The sequence below is a fragment of the Notamacropus eugenii genome, chromosome 3 (assembly GCF_028372415.1).
Source record: "Notamacropus eugenii isolate mMacEug1 chromosome 3, mMacEug1.pri_v2, whole genome shotgun sequence".
Taxonomy (NCBI): Eukaryota; Metazoa; Chordata; class Mammalia; order Diprotodontia; family Macropodidae; genus Notamacropus; species Notamacropus eugenii.
Window position 1 is genome coordinate 84,756,444 of NC_092874.1, and position 23,363 is coordinate 84,779,806.

The following is a 23,363-nucleotide window of genomic DNA, read 5'->3' on the forward strand; positions in this document are numbered from 1 at the left end:
TAAACTTTCTGGCCAAAACAGAAACAGCTGATATTTACATTCACTCTGAGTCATCAGGTGACAATGCGCCAGGCGGGGCTTTGGCTGGAACCTATTGTTGGCCAATCAATGATAACCAGAGGGATTTGGGTATAAGGCATGATCCTTAAGAAAGAAATCTAACCCATAAACACCAAGATATCTTGGGAGGACTCAGTGATCAAAATTTACTTTCGTTTGGGCAGAGCACCTGAAGGTAAGGGTATGGTACCATATCAGAAGTAGAGGAAGGAGGAGAGGAGAAGAAAGAAAAGAGAGAAGAGGAGAGGAGAGGAAGGTTTGCAGAACCCTTATTTTCCCAACTGGAATTAGCTAGTTGGGTCCCCAGTTGACTGCCCCAGTGGGGTGGCTCCTACTATTCATGGGTCCATTTCATGTGAAACTATGTTGAAGGAATTGGGTATGTTTAGCCTGGAGAAGAGAAGATCAAAAGAGATATAACAGCTGCCTTCAGGTATCTGATGGGCCATCACTTGGAGGGAGAATGTCGAGATTACTAAGAAGCAAAGTCAGGCCTAATGTCAAGGAAGACATCTCCCATGTAGAGTTGTCCAAAGTGGAATGGGTTGCCACGATCTTCACTGGGGGGGGGGGGGGGGGTCTTCAAGAAGAAGCCTACCACTTATCAGGTATGTTCTAGTGGGCATTTTTCTCCCAGAATGGGTTGAACTAGATGACCCCTGAGGTCCCTTCCAACTCAGTAAAGTTGTATAATTCTGTGACAAAATGGAGGAGATGCATGGACTTTTATAATACATATTCCTGTGACCAAGCTGGGTTAGATCCAAATGTTATTTTAAGGCATGAGTACCTATGAGGTTTTCAGGTTAGGTGGTGGAAAGAAAAGGCGGCAGCAACACAGCATAATGGAAAGAGGACTGCTCTGAGATTCAGGGGATCCAAATCCATCTCCTAGCCCTGCCAATTACTATGGAGCTCACATGAAGCCTAATGGATCTGAGTCCAAGGACTTAATCAAATGGCCCTTTTACTAAAATCACATTCCAAGAAGTTCACAGAGATAAAAGTGAGTAAGAACTGCTGGTAAAGAAAGAAAAATCAGTCCAAAGCAGGTTCTGGGAGGTCTTAGGAACTTTCTACTAAAGGCTTAAAGACCACTATTATACTTTTTTTTGCCTCAAGGGTCCACAGATGAGTCCCAACTCAATCCCCCTAGGGACAAAGTTAACCCAAACTGCCCCCAGGTCTAACTTTGTCTACTCAGAACAGTCCCTTATGGTGCTACGAGGGGAGGGGAGGGGGGATTAACACATACTTCCCCAGATCCACCAGTATCCTGGTCTACAAAACCATCTCACCTCTCTGAGACTTGGTTTCCTCACCTAGAAATTAGTAGGATGAGGTGCCACATCACACCTATCAGATTGGCTAACATGACAAAACAGGAAAATGATAAATATTGGAGAAGATGTAGGAGAGTTAGAATACTAATTCATTGTTGGTGGAGCTATGAGCTGATCCAACCATTCTGGGGAGCAATTTGGAGCTATGCTCAAAGGACTATAAAAATGTGCATACCCTTTGACCCATTAATACTGCTTCTAGGGCTATATCTGAAAGCAATCATAAAAATGGGAAAAGGACCCACAGGTACAAAAATATTTATAGCAGCTCTTTTTGTGGGGGCCAAGAATTGGAAATCAAGGGAATTCCCATCAACTGAGGAATGGCTGAACAAGTTGTAGTACATGAATGTAATGGAATACTATTGTGCTATAAGAAATGAGGAACAGGCAGACTTCAAAAAAACCTGGAAAGATATATATATGAACTGATACTGAGGGAAGTGAGCAGAACCAGGAGAAAATTATATGCAATAACAGCCACAGTGTGGGAGGACTGTTTTTGATAGACAACCTTTCAGAGCAATGCAAGGACTTAAAATATCCCCAAAAGACTCATGATGGAAAATGCCATACACATTGAGAGAAAGAACTATGGAGTCAGAACACAGAATGAAGCAGACTATTTTTTCTTTTGTTATGTTTTGTTTTGTTTTTCTCATGGTTTATCCTACTCATTTTAATTCTTCTCTGCAACATGACTAATATGAAAATGTGTTTAATAGGAATGTAATGTGTACAGCCCATATAAGATTGCATGTCATCTTGGGAAGGAAGGAGGGAAAAAGGGGAGAAAATTTGGAACTTGTGGAAATGATCATTGAAAACTGAAAACAAATTAATAAATGGGGGGGGGGGGGGAAGGTGCCAAATAAATTAAAAGGCCAATAAGAAAAAAAATAGAAGAGTTGGATGAGATAATCTTTGAGGTCCATTCTAGTTCTTATATTCTTTCACTTTAATTCACAGAAATGTTGAAAGACTTGAAACTGATTTTTGGAGCTTCCCTTCCTAGATATCTTTCTTGGTCCTTTCCTTATTATTTTTATTTGTTGTTGTGTCGTTTCAGACAAGTCTGACTTTTTGTACCCTGTTTGGGCTTGATTTGGTTTGGTTTTATCAAAGATACTGGAGCGGTTCTCCATGTCCTTCACCAGCTCATTTTACAGATGGGTAACTAAGTCAAACAGGGTTTAAGTGACTTGCCTAGGGTCACACAGCTAATAAGTATCTGGTCAGGTTTCTGCTCAGGAGGATGAGTCTTTCTGACTCCAGGTCCAGTGCTCTACTTACTGGGCCACCTAGCTGCCCCTCCTTATTCATTAGTCTTTCCCAAAAAGTTTCTATGCATATTATTACTGAGGTTTATTACTCATCAGTTTCTCATTCCCTCAATTAGGAAGGCCCTCTTTAGGGAGCTCCCTATTGTCTTCTCTCCATAAAGTAGATCTAGTAGATCCACAGTTTTGACAAGAAAGGAATAATCAGGACTAAATAGTTGTCTCTTCATCTCTCAGTGTCAAAGTACAATTTAGTCACATCTTTTGTGCCTAGCATAGTACTTGACATATAGCAAGGGCTTAATAAATGCTTGTTGTGGTGGGGAGCCAAGACGGAGGAGTAGAAAGATGCATATATACTAGCTCTTCCCCCACAACCCATAAAATACCTGTAAAGAAAGACTCTCAACAAATTCTAGAGCAGCAAAAGCCACAGAGCAACAGAGTGGAGAAGATTTCCAGCCCAGGATGACCTGAAAAGCTGATGGGAAACGTCTGTCACAGGAGTGGAGCCTAGCCCAGCCTTAGCTGCCCACATACTCTGGGAGGAGGATGAGAGCAGGCCTCAGGGGAAGAATCCCCAGTCCAAGTAGCAGTGGTTCACAGATACCTCAAACCACAGGCACCAAAGGTCAGTGACATGGTTATTTCAGCTGGCCAAGAAAGGAGAAGGGCCTTCCCATAGCTCCAGCCTCAGGCAGAGGCTGAAGAGGCCACATCAGGTGAGCAGCAGCAGCTTCCACAGCAGCCTCTACTGCAGCCCATATCCATTGTTGGATTATAAAACCCCTTGGGGCACTGAGCAGGTGATTCTTACTTCAGCCCTGTGTAGTGGCCCTACCCCCACATAATAGTCTTGGGGGATTTGAGCAGCTGATCTTTATCTCACCCTGAATGGTGGCCCTGCCCCTGCAGTTTATCTGAATCTCAGCCCCCAGTGCTGGCTTGGTGGAAGTGGAGGCCAGGTGGTTATGGAGAGGAAACTCTATTACTCAGATTCTGGGCACAAAAATTTCTTCTTGCTCCTAGACCAGTGTACACACTTGATTGTACCACCTTGGAGGAACTGAGATCTTACATACCCCCAGAGTATACCCTACTCTTGACAAAAGACCCAAAAGTCGAGTAATTGGTTGGGAAAATGCCCAAAAAGGGGGGGGGGGAATAAGACTATAGAAGGTTACTTTCTTGGTGAACAAATATCTTCTCCCGTCCTTTCTGATGAGAAAGAACAATGCTTACCATCAGAGAAAGACAGAAAAGTCAAGGCTTCTGTATCCCAAACATCCAAAATAAATATTCAATGGGCTCAGGCCATGGAAGAGCTCAAAAAGGATTTTGAAAATCAAGTAAGAGAGGTGGAGGAAAAACTGGGAAGAGAAATGAGAGAGATGCAAGAAAAGCATGAAAAGCAGGTCAACACCTTGCTAAAGGAGACCCCAAAAAATGCTGAAGAAAATAACACCTTCAAAAATAGGCTAACTCAATTGGCAAAAGAGGTCCAAAAAGCCAATGAGGAGAAGAATACTTTCAAAAGCAGAATTAGCCAAATGGAAAAGGAGGTTCAAAAGCTCACTGAAGAAAATAGTTCTTTCAAAATAATGACTTTATGAGAAACCAAGAAATCATAAAACAAAACCAAAAGAATGAAAAAATGGAAGATAATGTGAACTATCTCATTGGAAAAACAACTGACCTGGAAAATAGATCCAGGAGAGACAATTTAAAAATTATGAGACTAACTGAAAGCCACGATCAAAAAAAAGAGCCTAGACATCATCTTTCATGAAATTATCAAGGAAAACTGCCCTGATATTCTAGAACCAGGGGGCAAAATAAAGAATCCACTGATCACCTCCTGAAAGAGATCCAAAAAAAGAAACTCCTAGGAACATTGTAGCCAAATTCCAGAGTTCCCAGGTCAAGGAGAAAACGTTGCAAGCAGCTAGAAAGAAACAATTTGAGTATTGTGGAAATGCAATCAAGATAACACAGGATCTAGCAGCTTCTACATTAAGGATCAAAGGGCATGGAATAGAATATTCCAGAAGTCAAAGGAACTAGGACTAAAACCAAAAATCACCTACCCAGCAAAACTGAGTATAATACTTCAGGGGGGAAAATGGTCTTTCAATGAAATAGAGGACTTTCAAGCATTCTCAATGAAAAGACCAGAGCTGAAAAGAAAATTTGACTTTCAAACACAAGAATCAAGAGAAGCATGAAAAGGTAAACAGGAAAGAGAAATCATAAGGGACTTACTAAAGTTGAACTGTTTACATTCCTACATGGAAAGACAATATTTGTAACTCTTGAAACCTTTTTCAGTATCTGGGTAGTTGGAGGGATTAAACACACACACAGAGAGAGAGAGAGACAGAGACAGAGAGCACAGGGTGAGTTGAATAGGATGGGATCATATCTAAAAAAATGAAATTAAGGGGTGAGAGAGGAATATATTGGGAGGAGAAAGGGAGAAATGGAATGGGGCAAATTATCTCTCATAAAAGAGGCAAGTAAGACTTTTCAGTGGAGGAAAAAAGAGGGGAGGTGAAAGAGAAAACATGAAGCTTACTCTCAATCACATACAACTAAAGGAAGGAATAAAATGGACATTCATTGTGGTATGAAAACCTATCTTACAATACAGGAAAGTGGGGGAGAAGGGGATAAGCAGAGTGGGGGGAATGATGGAAGGGAGGGCAGTGGGAGGAGGGAGCAATTTGAAGTCAACACTCTTGGGGAGGGACAAGGTCAAAAGAGAGAATAGAAAAAATTGGGGGCAGGATAGGATGGAGGGAAATATAGTTAGTCTTACACAACACGACTATTATGGAAGTCATTTGCAAAACTACACAGATATGGCCCATATTGAATTGCTTGCCTTCCCCATGAGGATGTGTGGGGAGAGAGGGATGAAGAGAAGCTGGAACTCAACTGGTGGAAGGGAGGGCAATGAGAGGAGGGAGCAATTAGAAGTCAACACTCTTGGGGAGGGACAAGGTCAAAAGAGAGAATAGAAAAAATGGGGGGGTAGGATAGCATGGAGGGAAATATAGTTAGTCTTACACAACACAACTACTATGGAAGACATTTGCAAAACTACACAGATATGGCCCATATTGAATTGCTTGCCTTCCCAATGGGGATGGGTGGGGAGGGAACTCAAAATTTTGTGGAAATGAATGTTGAAAACTTAAATAAATTTTAAAAAATTAAATAAAATAATAAAAAAATGCTTGTTGCTTGTTTGATCTCAGAAGTTTGTTTGTCTTACTATATACTCATTTGCATCCCCTTCCAAGTCCTTTTCATATCCAGTGATTTTTGTGGCACAGTTTGGCCATGATATAAAGCCAAAAAAGTAACTAGTGAGAGCCAGACATTTCCACAATGAAAGCAATGCTCAGTTCTTTCCCTGATAAGAACTTAGGATGCCATAATTCTTCTAGTGCAAGGACAGAAAGGATTCTGGTGATTCATTAGTTGTTTTTCCAGGTGAGGGAATTGAGGTCCAGAAAGGTTAAGAGACTTGTGGCATAGTGGACATCATGCCAATCCTGGGAGTTCAAGTCCAGCCTCAGATATTTACTAGCTGTAGGATTCTAGGCAAGTTAGTTAACCTCTGTTTGCCTCAGTTTCCTCCTCTGTGAAATGAGGATAATAATAGCATTTTCCTCATAGGGAGGTTGTGAGGATCAAATGAGATAGTATTTGGAAAGCATAGAGCCTGGAACATAGTAAGTGCTATATAAATGTTTGTTGGTGATGGTGATGATGGAGGTGCACAAGGTGCTGGCTCTTTAGGTTTTGTGGGATCAGACTTCTTTTCCTTAATATCTGCCTATCCAGACTTTCCAAGAAAGCATACTACCCCAAAGAAATTCCCTTGAAGTACACAATTCCCTTTCTCTTCTCCCATTACTGTGTCTAGTCTACTATGCCTCTGAGGATGGGTAAAAAGAATACTATCTCCATTGCCTTGGATTTGTAAATCCCTGCTCAGGGTTGTTGAATAAGGTATGAGTCTGTGAAGATGAAAAAGAGTCTATAGAGAAGAACTTACTGCCATCCAAACATAAGAAGTTCTGTTCACTTTCTATAGATATATCCTAATGCACACATGTAAACTATTGCAATAATGGTCTAAATGGAATGAAATGAACAAATGGGCCTGATCACATTTCAATGGATGGAACCTCAAAGGCTAACTAGGATTTCTCTGAGTTGGAGATAAACCTGGACAAGGCTATACTGAACCAAAGTAGATCAAGTCTTGCCCTGGGGCATTCTTGACTATTCTTAGACTAAAGCTTGGTCCATATGAGCTTAAGGCAGGGGACAGGTGAGAAGAGATGTGTCTGGACATCTACATTAGTGCGTGGTTCTCAATGTCAGCACTTGGAATACTCCAGATCTATGTGGTCCCTCATCCTGCTGCAAACTGGGCCCTATGCCATTTGTATCAAGTCCACTTAAGATCTGGCTGCTAACACAAAGCAATTTATTTTCCTTAGACTTTTAATTTGAGTGTACCTATTATACTGCATTTGCAGGATGTTTCGCTTCATTTAGCATTCATTTTCATCTTGCCAAAATCCCAGCTACAAAATTAAACTGAGCCCTGAGCCCAGCTAATCCAGCCATTTCATTTCACTCCACATATCCCTTGTCCTACTTGTCTTCTATGGAACTTACATCACTCAAGCTTATATCTGTAGAGATATTGGGCATTCTCCATTTCCATCATATTTCCTTGCTACCTCTTCTCTACATATGACATTCCATCTCCCACCTTTGTGTCTTTATACTAGTGCTATTTCCTCCTCCTGTTTCCCTGCACATCAGGAATAGACTCCCTATTCACTTCTACGTCTTTAAATTCCTATTTCCTTTAATATACAGGCCAGATACTATCTCCCACAGTGGGTGACCATTCTGCATCCTCTCATTTGTTAGAGTCCTTAGCCTCTTGAAATCAATTTGTATTATTTTGCATATACTTTGTATTTATCTACCTGAGCACTAATGATGGGTAAATAGCAAGCCCTGTAGTCTACTTAGACTAGACAGAGTATGCCCCCGATTGTGCTGGCCCAGCAATTGATACTTCCAAACAAATTTGACTCAGTCATGAAATGATTTAGCACACTGGCAAGTTCCAAACTCTGGATAGTTCTATGGTCCTCTCCCATCCCTGTTATATCATCCAAAGTGTCATGTCCTCTCAGGACTGAGTCATGTTTGCCCAGAAATAGCCAAGGAATAGGGTCTACATTCCATGAATGTACATTCCCCCTGTTACATATGCACATGTTGTATCTCCTCCTTAGAATGTAGACTCTTTAAGGGAAAGGAATGTATCATTTTTATATTTGAATGTTTAGCACCTAGCATAACAACTGTTGAAAAGTAATCACTTAACAGATGAATGTTGATTGTTGAATGAATGATGACAGACATCTAAAGATTTCAGCCAAAATTCCAAGAATTCAGTGCTAATGCACACAGATACATGGATTTTAAAATCTTTAGTTGGACGTTTGATATAATATAAATAAACATTGCTTGCTTTTCCTTATGTCTTCATTGTTATAGGATATCAACTATGAACAAAGTTGTTTTCTGTGCAAGGTCAAGTGATGTTTAAAATAATAAGATCAAAGAAAATCCAGCTGACATGGCCAAAGCATCCTGTAGCTCGGACTCAGAAGAGTTATTCCATTTGCTTTCCTAAGTGGAACCCACATAATTTTACAACACACACACACACACACACACACACACACACACACACACAGCTGTGAACAGCTTTCCCCTTGGGTTTGTCTTCTTTACTATGACACATTCAGGGATTTTGTTGTTGCTCTTGTGTTTTAAAAAATACCACCATGACTGCTCAGTAGCAGGATGTTCCATGAAATCTTGAATCAGCCAGTTTCTCAATCTGGTTTTGAAATTTATTGAGGTAGAACATCTTGTTCTGAGAAGGCAATGGTGTCAGTTCAAGTTATGGACACAAGTGGTCTCAGCACCTACTGTGAGTACTTTGTGGCTGTGTTCGCATCTGGCTCTGTAGCAATTAATGGGGAAACAGAAGACATGGTGTCTGCCTTGTAAATGCTGTCATCTATCTACCAAGGAAGACAGAAAAGCAACACTAAGCAGCTGAACACCTATGGGAAACATTTGCAAAGCTACATCTCACTAAGCAATAATCAATAACATAACATATTCGGAGTATAGATGTGATGAGGTTCTTTTCAGAGTGATTTGCCCTACTAAGCTGAAGAGCTGGGATTTGAACATGGTGTTAAACCATCCTCATTTTGTCAAGTGACAAGAAGTGCACATTTTCAAGATCCAAGACTCATGAATTTAAATCTGAAAAGAACCTCAAAAGTGCAATCTCATTTTGCAGATGAGGAAACTGAGGAAATTCATTTCCCTGATGATTCTCAGGGAGGTGAAATGAATTTCCTGCTTCAAACCTCTGTTGCCAATCCATCATTCTTTCGACTTGATCATATTGCTTTTTCTAAAGCAGTTATGTGCTAATTAAACACAACCCCCCTCCTCACTCTGGAGAAAGTTAGGTGGCTCAGCAAGTAGAGCACTGGTCTTGGAGTCAGAAAGATCTAAGTTCAAATATGGCCTCAGACACTCAAAAGTAGTGTGACCTTGGGCAAATCACTTAGCCTCTGTTTGTCTTAATCCACTGGAGAAGGAAATGGCAAACCACTCCAGTATCTTTGCCAAGAAAACCCCATACGGGAATATGAGTGAAAAACTGAAGGAAAACAGCTTCTCACTCTGCTGTAGCAGTGCTGAGCATTTTACGGTCCTAGATTCACGTTTAACAACTAAAAAGAGGATTTTATTTTTCATGTTTATCACTAAGAATTTATTAATAATTTTTCTCTTCTTAGGTCACTTTTTATGTCCTGGTGAAGGCAATTTATACCCTGGGATACAGTGTCTCTCTGATTGCTCTGACAACTGGAAGTATAATTCTTTGTGTATTCAGGTAAGGAGAGGATGCAAACAGGTGAGGGAAAGCAGGGGCTGGTGACTTCTAGGTTTTACATATCTGTGAATATAAAAAGAAGCCAGCAAACAACCATTCCCATGTCCAATGCCTCTTTCCCTGGGGAGAAAAGTGCATGTCAACTAAGAGTGCAAAGCATCCTCATGAAATTCTGAACAGATGGTTCTTCATATACCTGGGAGCTGGACTAAAATACACTGCTAACTCCTCCATTTTAACATGCTGTCTTTTTCAAAGAAAATACAAAGAACAATCATTTGGAATGTCAGAAATCTACATTTAAATTAGATACTTATTAGCTTTGTGATCTTAAACAAGTCACTCATTATCTCTGAACCTTAGTTTCCTCAGCTATAGAATGAGATGAATTATACTATTTACCTTAAAAGTTGTTATAAAAGTGCTATATGATTGTGAATTAGTATCATTATTAAAGATGATGCTGAAGGCTCCATTAACTATATATTCAATTCAAGAACTATTTATTGAGCATCTAATGTTGAGAAACTGTCTAAGACTATACATTAAAGATGAGTTGCCTAGCTTCATTAGGTAGTTTCCTACACTGATGAAATCATGAAATGGAAGGATGGAAAGAGTGGAAAGAAATAGGGAGAGAAAAAAGATGGGAGGGAAGAAGGAAAAGGAGAGGGATGAAGAAAGAAAAAAGAGAGAGGGAAAAGAAAAGATGGATTAAGGAGAAAGAGGGGAAGAGAGAGGGGGAGGAAGGGAGAAAGAGAAGGAAAAAGAGGGAAAGAGAAAGGAAGAAAGGGAAGGGAGAAAAGGTAAAAGGGGGAGAGAGGAGGAAGAAAAAGGAGGAGAGAGCTAGAGAGAAAGAGAGAGGGAGATAAAGGGAGGAGATATATATATATCTGTCCTTTGGGGAACACAAAAGAGGTAACACTCGATCTTGCCATTAACAAGTTTCTAATCTGCTCTGGCATATGCCTGGAGCTGTTTTTCCAGTAGTAGAAGGAGATTTAGTGTAAGCCATCCATATTTTCTCAGTAGGCTATCATTGTGACAAGTGGCACATATTTTCAAGATTCTAGATTCATAGATTTAATGCTCAAAAGGACATCGGAGGTTTTTTGTAAAATCTTCTCATTTTACAGATGAAGAAACTGAGGGAATTCATTTTAAAGATGAGTCTCAGGGACCTGAAATACATTTTCCAATTCAAATATGGATCCTCTGAATCCAAATGAATTCCTCTTTCAATGATACTTCCCTGTGACTAGTCAAGATTAATGAAACAGCCTACCATCATAGAACAAAAGTTGTACAAGGTAACTGGTTCATCTGTGTACTGAACCCAAACCTAGGTCTCATTAGTAATGAATTTCAACCAAGTGTACTAATCACTTGGCTTTTGCTAGAATATTCTTCCAGCACTGACAAACATTTCAAATAAAGCCGACCATATGACCAGTGGATTATTTTCCAAAAATAGAAACACAGGGACTAAAGTATGATTCAATACTATTTTCATTTTGATTTTTTCAGGGATTCCAGCTTTATCAGGTAATTGACCTTAGATGCCTTTTGAGAAATATTCTCAAACTACTTCCCTTCCTGTGTCTGTGTCTCTAAGTTGGTTCCATTTGGGCCAGAGACATATGCTAGAAAATGTGGAGAAGTAGATGTGAATAAGAGGATTTAAAGTAGGAGAAAGGGAGAAAGGGAGGGAGGGAGAGGGAGAGGGAAAGAGAGAGGGAGAGAGAGAATCATCTGAGAATCTAAATTCCTAGCATTAATTGACTTCCCTCAAGTTTGAGCTCAATGACCTACTTAACTAGCTGACCTGATAGCAATTTAGGAGTTTCTGCAAGCTTGTTCATTCATGCACTAAGTGAATACAAAATTGCTTCACTTGATATCAGACATGACTCTCTCCAAATGCAGGTCATCGTCACCTGCCTGAAGCACTCAGTTTATAAAAGGAAATTTTCTGTGCTTGTTGAAGTTTAACCAACAGTACAGTAACCTGCATTGCTGATGACTAACATAACAGCCAGACACCCAAGTACCATTCTGGACTCTGCTACTGGCTCCCTGAATCTCAAATTCTACTGCTCCTCTTTTTTCCTCATCAGTCACATGTAACTAACTACTCTGTCCAAACTTCCTAGAGTGATGTGGAAATCAGTCGAATCACAGAAGTTCAGATTATACATATAACAAGTCTCATTTGCTGGACATTTCTGACCAAGGAGCACAGAGCCATTTGCAGATATCACCCAGTTAATGTGCACAATATCCCTGTGAACTGAGGAAGGGACAAATGTCACTATCTCCATTTCATAGACTGAGAACATGAAGTTGGGATGGCTGTACCAAAGGGCATAATGAATGAATTATAGTCGTAGGCTCTTAGGTTAATAGATATAGAGGTGGAAGAGACCTTGGAGGCCCTCTAATCCAACCCTTTCATTTTACATGCGAAGAAACTGAGAGAGTCCTAATCACTGTCTCTCTGCAGTGTCTCTCCAAGATAGAGGAATTAATGAGCTGTCCATCCAACTTCCCAGGCATTCCTCATCAGCCTAGAGCAGTAGAAAAATTTGAGTTCAAATCAACCCCAGAGACTTACTATGTTGTGTGGCCCTGATTGATTCACTTAAATTCTATCTGCCTCAGTTTCCTCATCTCTAAAATATAGCACCTATCTTGCAGGGCTATTGTGAGAATGAAATAGTATTTTTAAAGCACTTTACAAACCTTAAGGTGCTAGATAAATGTCATCTAGCTTTTAGTTAGGCTCACTCTCTTTGAGTGGTTGTGAATCTCATTCAGGAGGATGTATCAAGTTCAAGAACTCTATTCAATAAGCACAGATAGGAACATCAGCATACCTTGCCATCTAGATTCTAAAGGGAAATCTTCCATTCAGGCTTTGTACTAGATGTTGTCTGTGACAATGTGGGAAAGGGGATAAGTATTAAACAGTATTGTTATCTCATTGGATCCTCAAAACCTCATGAGGTAGATGCTACTATTATCCCTGTTTTACAGGTGAGAAATTGAGACAAATACATTAAGTGACTTGCCCAGGGTCACACAACTAGCAAGTATCTGAAACTGAACTTGAACTCAGGTCTTGACTCCCAAGCCAGGGCTCTATCCACCAAACCACCTAGCTCTCTCTTCATGTATATATGCCTCACTTGCTAATAATAAAAATCTCCAGATACCTATAAGCCACTATAGCCATGGGAACTCAATGCAATGAGAGTCCTATCTGATCCCTCCCTTTTGTCTCTTGATTCTTAATCACTCTGCAATATTGCGAGGTCAGCAGTCATTCCACTGCAGCTATTATTATCAATACGTCAGCCAATCAATCATCATCTGAACCCAAGTGGGAACACTAGCAGCCTTTTGTGGCACCATGCCTACATCTGTTGTATTTCCTCAACAAGGCTGCACTATATTGCCTTCTTATTATTCTAGCATTATGCAATAAAGACTCATTTGCACGGAGTTCAGCCTTGAGGTCGACCTGTTGTACCCAGAATAGGATGAGACTCAGAAAGACCAAAAAAAAAAAAAAGTGCTGAGTAATGAAGAACAAAAACAATGCTCTCCAGACTGAAATATTACATGAATAGGGTTGTGATTGGTATTTTACTGTCTAAAAGTAAAGGAATTCTACCATTGACTTGTCAGACAATGATGTGTGTCCCATTCAAAGGAAAGTCAAGAAATATGGGGAAGTGGCAAGAAAAGGAAATATGACAGAAGAAAACAGAAATTGTGATTTAATATAGAAAAGGACAACGGGAAGCAAAGATGGTGGAGAGCAGAATAGGCCACAAGATTAATGGATACGACTCTCTAAGGACATCAGAAAGAGATAGAAGAGCCATCACTAAGATTAGCGAGGACCACTCCAAACTGTAGGAACAAAGGCATTCAAACTTCAAATGTTTTAAGCTACTGTCGTTAATATGCATAATAAGAACTCCAAGTCATTCAACAAAGGTCGAATTATGGTCACTATACTGTTTACTAAGCCTGTGTAGAAACTGGTAGGTATAAATAATTTTAGAAACATTTTAAAAATATGAACATAAAAAAAGTATTTAAAAAGTTCCAGCATTTCAGCGGTTAAAATTCAGTGATCTGAAAAATCCACTTCTGTGAGGCAATTAATTCACCAATAATGTCATATAAATGAGTTCTTGCTGCATTCCATGAAGCTCAATGAAGCATAGCAATCCATGAAAAGAAGATTGGGGGAAAGCTACTTGGTGTGCTGGACAGAGCATTAGTCTGAGAATTGGGAGACCTGGGTTGTATAGTAATAGGAGTTATAAGGGATCTCAGAGGCCATTTACTCCAACTCTCTCATTTTATTATGGTAAATTGGACCTGGAGAGATTAAGTGACTTGCCAAATGCACACAGTAAGTTAGAGCCAGGGCTGGATTTTCTGATACCCCATATGGTATTTTTTTTCCACTAAATCAGTGCTTGTCTAACTTTTTGGTCTCAGGATGCTTTATTCTCTTAAAATTTTTGAACGCCCCCTCCCCCCCAAAAAAGCTTTTGCTTATGTAGGTTATAGCTACCAATATTTACCTTGTTAGAAATAAAATTTTTAAATAATACTCAAAATTTTAATTCAATTTTAATTTAATCTTTCTTTTTCATTTAATTTTTGTTTGTTTATTTAAATTTTTTAATTTTAAATTAATTTCATTTTTAATTAAATATTTAAATGATAAACTATGGGTTAATATAAATAACATATTTTACACAAAAAAACTCTGTTTTCCAAAATTAAAAAAAATATATTAGTGAGAAGAATGGCATTGCTTTATATATTTTTACAAGTCTCTTTACTGTCTGGTTTATATAGTAATAAAAGTTATAAGGTACCTGAGAGATCATTTAGTCCAGTCCCCTCATTTGAAAGATGAGATAAGTTAGACCTGGAGACAGCTGGATTCTCATCTCTGCTTCTGCATTTAATCTGTTGCAATTTGTTGGGTTTTTTTGGAAACACATGAAAAAAAACATCTAACCTTACACAGATATGTAATTGGAAAAGGGAGGAGTATTTTAATAGGCTACTCCTTGGCCCTGCTATATGCCTTTGAGAAGGGCATTGAACATTTCTGAGTCTTAGTTTCTTCACCTCTAAAAGGAAAGGATCAAATCAGATGACCTCCAGGGTCTCTTCCAGTCATTATATTCTACTATACCACTGTGGTGCTCACCACTTTAGTAAAAGCTAAGAAGTAAGAGCAATTAACCCCAGAAAAACACAAATCCTCCATCTGTAATTAGTAGGGAGAAAAAAGCCAGGTCATGAGATTTACATGAGATAATGAAAGAGCATAATGTTATAACCAGAGGCAGAATGAAACTGGTGGGAAATGATGCAAAATACAATTCATATCAACTATAGGGAAAAGTTATTTCTCCTATCAACACAGTTGTAGCTCCAGGGTTCAGTTCCTGGGTTTGTCATTTTGTCTGAACCTCCAGGACTCCATTCTGACCAAGGGCACTACTTCTTTTGCAGGTAATTTTTCTTAAAATGTTTGCCAGTGGTTTGGATTTCAAAGATTTTTAGATTAGTGTATATGGTGAAGGAAAATAAAACTAAATGAAAGTTATTGTTACATAACAAAAGTGGAAGCCATTAAAAGTCTAGGCAAAACCTTGGAAGCCAGACGTTAATTAGCCAGGGAAAAGTTTGCCTGCCATTGAAAGTGTTTTCATGTCAGGGGAAATAAGGAGAATAAAATAATATCAAGGAGCAATGCCTGCAGCCACTCAAAATCTCTTCTGCCTCCAAAAAGATCAGACAAAAAATAAGAGCCTGAGCACTCAATGCTGGGCAGCTGTTATAAAATTTGCCAAGAGACAGGCATGGTAGATAACAATTGGAGTAACAATAGCTAGTATTTAGATCGCATGCTAAATTTGCAAAGCAGTTTACAAATATTATTGCACTTGATCATAACAGCAACCCTGGGAAGAAGATGCTACTACCCCCTTTTTATAAATGAGAATAATGAGGTGTGCAGAGGTTAAAAAACTAAGGAGGCAGCAAAGTGATGCAGTGATTAAAGCGCTAGGCTTGGAGTCAGGAAGACCTGAGTTCGAATACGGCCTCAGACACTTATAAGCTGTATAACTCTCAGTACGTGTGACTTACCTTCCTTTGATCTCATCTGTGAAATGGAGAGAATAATAGCATTTACCTTCCAAGGTTGTTGTGAGGATCAAATGAGACCATTGTAAACCAGATGGCACATAGTAAATGCTGCGTAAAGGTTAGTTATTGTTATTATTAGCTATTATCATTGTCCAGGGACAAAGCTAGTAAGTGTCTGAGGCCAGATGGGAATTTAGGTCTTCCTCATTCCAGAGCTAGCACTCTATACACTGCACTGCAGAAATGAGGCATTCAAATCTTCAAAAACCAGGATGAATTGAATGTCTGTTTCATCTGCTTTGTGGAGCTAATGCCTGGCTCATGGTCACATGGAGAATCTAAAAGTTGTTGGCTTCCAACTGGTTTCACTTAAGAGACAAAATTAAACCGTATAGGCAAATTATTAAAATGCCTAGTTCTTGAGAATGTTTAAACTATGATATTTCATTTTTCCTTTTCTAGGAAACTGCACTGTACAAGGAATTACATCCATTTGAACCTTTTCCTCTCTTTCATCTTGAGAGCCATCTCTGTTTTAGTGAAGGATGACATTCTTTATTCTAACTCTAGTACTGTCCACTGTCTGGATCAGACATCTTCATGGGTAAGAATTTCCGCACTGTGACTGTTCTTAGCAATCATGCAACTGCTTCCTTAATTCTAAAGACATTAACACTGGTAAACCCACAATGTTCACCAAGAGGGGCAGAACAGCCATGTACCAAACTGATTTCTTTCTTTCCATTTAAAAAAAAATACAACTTTTATTAAAGCTTTTCTTTACATCACTGTCACTTTCCAATGACAATTTCTTTCCCTGCCCTAAGAACACTCCCTTATAACAGAGAAGTATGACTAAGTAACCCAAAACATTGGCCAGGACTGAAAAAGTATGTCTCATTAGGTGCCTATTGTGTACCACTTCTCTGATGAGAAGAAGGCATGCTTTACTGCCAATGCTCTGAATTCTAGATTTGTCACTGCACTGACGAGAGCTCTGGTATCATCCAGCATCATTTTCTTTTACCTCGCTAGCACCATTATGAAAATTGTTCCTTTCTCTCCATTTTGACTTCTCATCATTGCAGAGTATCGTGATGCTGGGATACAGATGGCTGATCACCAGTGACCAGGATAAGAAACCAAGGAACTTATCATAAGCCAACGGCAGAGAGGATGAACAGTCAGCAGGCAAACATGTAGATTTGGAAGGATAGGCCAAGTTAGGGGTCAAAAGACAAAAAAGTAGCAAAATGTCTGAAAAGACCCAGGACAGGATCATACCTAAGGGTGCCCAATGGTACAAGACAAGTGGTTGAGGACTGGGGAGTCTAAAGACTTGGCAATGAGAAGGAATACGAGCCAATGGAAATAGCATCAGCTCAATGAATCAATTCCTTGCCCTTATTTCTAGACTTTTCAATGATTCAGGTGGGGTCAGGGCCAATCCAAATGAGGCTAATCTAACCCCTGATGCAAGGTGCTAGATTTGAAGTCAGAAGACCTAAGTGAAAATGCTGCCCTCGATGTTCATTAGCTGTGACTGGGTGAGTTATTGAGTCAGTGTTCTCTTCAGTAAAATGGGGATAATAATAAGACCTACTTCAGTGTTGTAGGGAGGATCCAATGAGATTATATACATATGATATAAATATGTATACATATATACATATATATAAAGTACTCTGCCAAACTCTTAAATCTCTATTTTTCATTTTCATTATTATTAATAATCAGTGGATGGCATCTGGTGGAGGTAGGACATAATGGGAAAGGGATCATTAATAGCTTCCAGTGGGAAATTCTAGCACAAAGAAAGCAATTTCTTCTGACTCCTTGTGGGGGTGGGGGGGGGGGGAGGAATCATCAAGGAATAACAATCTTTTGCCAGAAACCAGAACTAGTATCATTTAGCAAATGAGAATAGCTTACACTATAACACAAACTCCCATGGGAAATGGGGAGGTGAATGGAGATTTTTTTACTTTATTTCATATTCAAATATCAGAACACAAATACAGAACAAGAAAAAAAAAGTCCTAAACTTAAATATTGGAACTTAAGTACAAAGTTAAAAAATATATGCATAGCAGAACATGAGAGGATTCAAATTATGTAACAATAAATTTTCATTTCAAGAAAGCCTGTATGATAAATAATACTTATGTTGAAAATTGTCCATCTTTTCTTTGCTTCCTTGAGAGTTCTTTTGCTCTCTGCTGTGCACTTTTTACTTTGTTCTTTTTCCCCTGCTCCCAACCCCCAGAAGGCTACAATAAAGTTTAGATATGTTTCTCAATAGCTACAAATATATACATCCACATACACATATGTATATACATGTATAGACATATATTTTCCCATATTCTACTCTTGATCTTTGGTTTTTTGTTTGTGCATATCTCTTATTTCCTATCCCTCCTGTCTCTTCTACCTGACTTCTACCCACTACCTTGCCCTCCTATTACTTGCCTACCCATCTCCAAGGATTCCTCCCTTATCCTCCCATTCCCATAAATCTAAACACCCTTCTATACCCCCCTTTACCTATTCCCTCCCACTCCCTTCTTAAAATCCCTCCACCTTGTCCTCTCCCCTCTCCTCATGCCCCTACCATTTTATTTCTTCTGAATTTAGAACACTTGTATATTTTTCTAACTGTATATGTATTATTGCCTCTTAAACTCATTCCCGATGAAAATGGGTTACCAGAACTACCAGCCCTCCTCCATCATCTAATTTGTCTGTATCAATCTTCCTCTTGCATCTCATTTGTATAAAACAGTTACTCTTTTTAATTGTTCCTAAATGGTTTTATGCTTTAATTTCATATCCTTTTCAGGTTTTCCCCAATCTTATTTATGAACTATTCAATTATTAATAAGACTCTTAGTGATATATTTTACATTATATTTCTCTTGGTTTTATATGTCAAATCTTCTATTAAGTTCAGAATTTTTTTCAACAAAGTCTTGAAAGTCTGAGAGTTTATCAAATGTCCATTTTTTTTCCATTCAGGATAATACTTAATCTTGCAGGATATGGTATTTTCAACCAGAGCCCCAGTTCTTTTGCTCTTCAGTATGTTATATTCCAAGACCTATGGTCCTTTAATGTCTATTCTGCTAGGTCTTTTGTGAATCTAATTATGGCACCACTATATTTAAAGTGTTTTAATCTTGATACTTTCAATATTTTATCCTTGAGCTGGGGATTTAGGAATTTGACTTTAATATTCCTATGAGTTTTCTTCATAGGATCTCTTTTAAGTGGTGATCAGTGGATTTTTTTCTATTTCTACTTTCCCCCATTGTTCTAATGCTTCAGAACAATTTCTTTAATTATTTCTTACATCATTGTATCAAGATCCTTTTTTTAATCATAACTTTCAGTTAGTCTGGTTATTTTTATATTTTATCTTCTTGATCTGTTCTCCAAATCTGTTGTTTTTCTTATAAGAAGTCTCACTTTCTCTTCTACTCTTTCATTATTCATATTTTGGTTAGTTATTTCTTGATCTATTAATTTCATTGGATTCACTTTATTCAATTCTAATTTTCAAGGTGTCATATTCTTCCTTAAGATTCTGGATTTCCTTTTCTAATTGGTTAACTTTCCTTTCATAACCTTCTTGTCTTTTTTGAATTATTCTTATTTTTTCCTTAGTTTTTCCTCCATTCCTGCCATTTTATTTTTAAACTCCTTTTTAAGATCTTCTAAGAATTCTTTTTGGGCAAGTGACCATTTGATATTACTCTTTGGAGGTTCCTTTACTTCAATATCCTCATCTGAAAATGTGGAAAGAGGTGGATGAGTATCCAGAATTCTTCAGCTATGCCTCCCCTCTGACCACATCTTTGCCACTATATCTATCCCTTGTAGTCACCAAAAGATAAAAATAAAGATGAGATGAAGGGAAGAAGGAAGAGATACCAAAAGGAGAGTGGGGAAGGGAACCTTAAAAAAGGAGAAAGAAAAAAGATGGAGTTGGGTCTACTTCTGGATTTTTGTTATTGTTGTTTTTTTGCCAGAGAGTGGAAAATCAGAAATTTGGGTAAAAAGGTGCATTCTGAGAAAAAAGAAACAAGGAAAAGTCACTTAGGGGTTTATGTTTCCAAACAAGCTTAGTCGCTACTATTCTGTGAGACAGAATTTATGAGGCAGGTCTCCCAAAATAGGTGGTGAAGGACTTTCTCTCAAGATGTTGGCAGGGAAGAGTCGGTAGCCAAGAGTATGAAAATGTTCCCGTTTCAACACTGAAAATTTCCAGACTCCTGTTAAACATTTACTAGTTGACAGGTCCACTGACAAAGGCAGCACAACTAAATTTAGTTACTGACCTGACTTTCCAAACAACAGAAACCTAAGATACAGTTCAGTAATAATTATGTTACCTTCATCTAGCTGCCCTCATTGATCAAGAGGTGCGAACAGGCACACTAGTAGTATCCCAGGATGACCCTGAGAGGAGTCAACTTTGTAGAATGTTTTGGACAACCTATAAATCCCCTGGTTAATGGTAGAAATGACCCATTGAAGTCTTGAGAAAAGAGCCACTGTGTCTTGAAGTGTACTGGGGTTGAATCTATCATGTCAGCCAATACAAGGTAAGCCTGACTAAGAAGGGATGCTAAAAATGGAAATCTGTGAGAGAACAGGCTTCCATGACAAACAAATGAATAGTTTATCCTCATCATGGGCCATTTGACTATCAAATATGGCATCTATGAGAATTTTTTTCAAGTCCCAGACCTGTCACATACATTAGAACCAACTGAGGTAGATTCTAGTCCGTCAAGTCAATCTGAAATAGTATATACTGTGAAGTCATGAGTAAGGCCAGGCATTTAAACAGTAAAATACCTAACCAAGGCCAATTACTGAAAAGATTTCACAGTCATCTCATTATCTAAACTTGTGAACTAGAAATGGAAAGAAAATTTTTCAATTTTGTGAATTAGACTCAATTAGAATTAGGCTAAAATTACTGCCACTCTGCGGTTCTGATGCTTAGCCCACACACCAGCACAGTGCTGTGAGAGGTATACCCATAGAACATTCAAACAAAATAGAGTAGACATAGAAAAATGGAAAACAAGGTGAAACCATGGAATAGACTCTTGTTGGAAACCAAGACTTTGGACCTCTTTGACTAAGGTGACTGTGCTGCTGTTTTGGGCTGTCTGTTCCATGGCATGTTTTCTCTGATCTAAACAAAAATGAAAAATTTTCTAGAAACGTGAAAGCTGATTGTAGAAGAGCACAGTGGAGAAAGAATTCCTTCGGGGCCAAAACATGGATATTTTGGAGAGAACTGAAATGTACTCAATATCTAAGAGCATCTTTTGCAGATCTAAAGGCATTTTGTTGAATCTGAGAAGATAAACATATTATTCATGCACCACAGGTAGCACGTTTATAAATCGAACTCAACAAGTATTTATTATATTCTACATAATATAATATATTATTCAAAGTCTCCTCATTTGGCATATTTAGAATGAAGAAAAAAGAAAAAGATTCAAAAATAATTTTCACAAAATTTAAAAATATCTTGGAGGCAATAAAATTTTACTTCCAAATTTTTTTCTGGTTTTTTTTTAGGCCTTGTCAGAAATTCCTAGCATTAAAACTATAATCCTTATTATCTAAGAGTTTACAATTAACATTAATGATTAAAATCCACAGAAAATCCAGAAAAGCCAGAAATTACATTTAAAAAATAAATATTTTATTAATGCCTCTTTGAACACCATTGTCACTTTCCAGTGATTCCTCACGTCCCCACTAGAGCCCACTTTTCTAACAAAGTGTAGGTAAACTAGATAAACCAACACGTTGGCTATATCTGACAACGAATACCTTATTTCACACCTACAAGCCGCTAGGTAGTATGTTAGAGATTTTTTTGCTAGGAGCTCCTGTCTCAGCCCCCCAAAGCCTTTTACCAGAGATAAAAACATGAAGCAAAATTAGCTCCTTTGAATATGAACCCCTTTCCATTTCCACATGTACATCCTATATCTAATAAAAAGAACAATTAACTAGAACTACAGAATTATCAACATTGTTGGGTTCTGATTTTTTTGTCAGACCGATCTAAGCACCAGTTAACGTCCATAAATGGCCCAGAAAGTTTCCACACCTCTCTGATTCTGAACATACTAAGAATTGATTTCCGTTCAACAATTTCCTCTGCCCATTGCCAATGGTTTCTCCATGGACCCCTTGAAAAGCCTATGTGCCTAGATAAGTAAAATCTGTCCTCCCTGTGTGGGAAATAAAAACCCCTTATTATTCCCCAGGGCTCTTATTTGATACTGGAGAAGTCATAAAGGAAAGTCCAGGGCAAGGAAAGGCAAAGCATAAGTAAGTCCACCAAAAAAAAGGAAAAGGGAAAGAAAAAGGAAGGCATGGACCTAGAAACAAGAGACTAAGACGAAGAGAAGAAGAAAGAGAAGTTGGAGGGATGTGCTCAAAAACCTGTTTAGTTCAGCCTTCCAGAAGCTGACTTGAAAGTTATGAGTTTACTATTCTTAGAGATAGTTATTTACATTTGTCTTCTTAAGAAATGTTTATCTTCACAGTGAGTTTAATATGCCCAAAGAAATAGTCTCACAGGGTGTCAGATACACACACGGAGACTTACTTGAACATAACATACATTCTTTTTCCCATTTATATAAACACCCTGAATACTTTATATTAATCACTTCCCTTCCCTAGACAGCACACCAATTTGTCCTTTGTTCCCTACTCAAACAGAAGGATATAATATGTACTGGGGCATCTCTCTCTGCCATAAGCTATTTTTAACCAAGCCTAACCACATTTTCCCTCTTCTTTTCAACAGGCCTTACTCTTTGTTTGTATTATTTCAGATTGGCTGCAAATTGAGCTTGGTGTTTTTCCACTACTGTATCATGGCAAATTTTTATTGGCTCCTGGTGGAAGGGCTTTACCTCCACACACTCCTTATGGTTATATTTTCCTCAAACCGACATTTTCTGATGTATCTTCTGATTGGATGGGGTAAGAATTTCCTAAGAATGTGGTTCTTTCCCATACTCAGTCTCTGCTTCCCTCCCTCAAAGATTATACAAATTAGTTTCCATGCTACTTTAGCTAGTTCTCATTTATGGTTTTGCTCCCACACATTTCTTTACCCTTTACCATCTCAACTCACAATTCACACCTCATCTGACCTAACAAAAGGAGACAGATTAAATCCCATGGCGAAGCATTTTTAAAGTTCATGACAGCTTGCCTTTCAGGATCTCAAAGTTACATCTTTCTAGAGGTTTGTGGGAATTTTCTTTAACATATATTCAAATATTTGTGATAACTAGGGACCAAAATAACACCAATAATGGAAACTGACAGATTGTTTAAAATGTGGTTTTTCAATAATCTTCCCATAAATAATTTTAAACTCTCTCTTTTCTGGTTATTTTCTTCATC

General features: G+C 38.4%; 1 protein-coding gene across 1 annotated transcript in view; it reads left to right on the top strand.

The window, feature by feature from the left end:
- Positions 1-23,363, top strand: part of VIPR2 (vasoactive intestinal peptide receptor 2) — a 141,291-nt gene that overhangs the window by 101,269 nt on the left and 16,659 nt on the right. Inside the window, exons 5-7 of the mRNA XM_072652070.1 lie at positions 9,613-9,710; positions 16,365-16,506; positions 22,784-22,934. Of these exons, the coding sequence (XP_072508171.1) occupies positions 9,613-9,710; positions 16,365-16,506; positions 22,784-22,934 (391 nt within the window). The remainder of the gene's footprint in view (positions 1-9,612; positions 9,711-16,364; positions 16,507-22,783; positions 22,935-23,363) is intronic.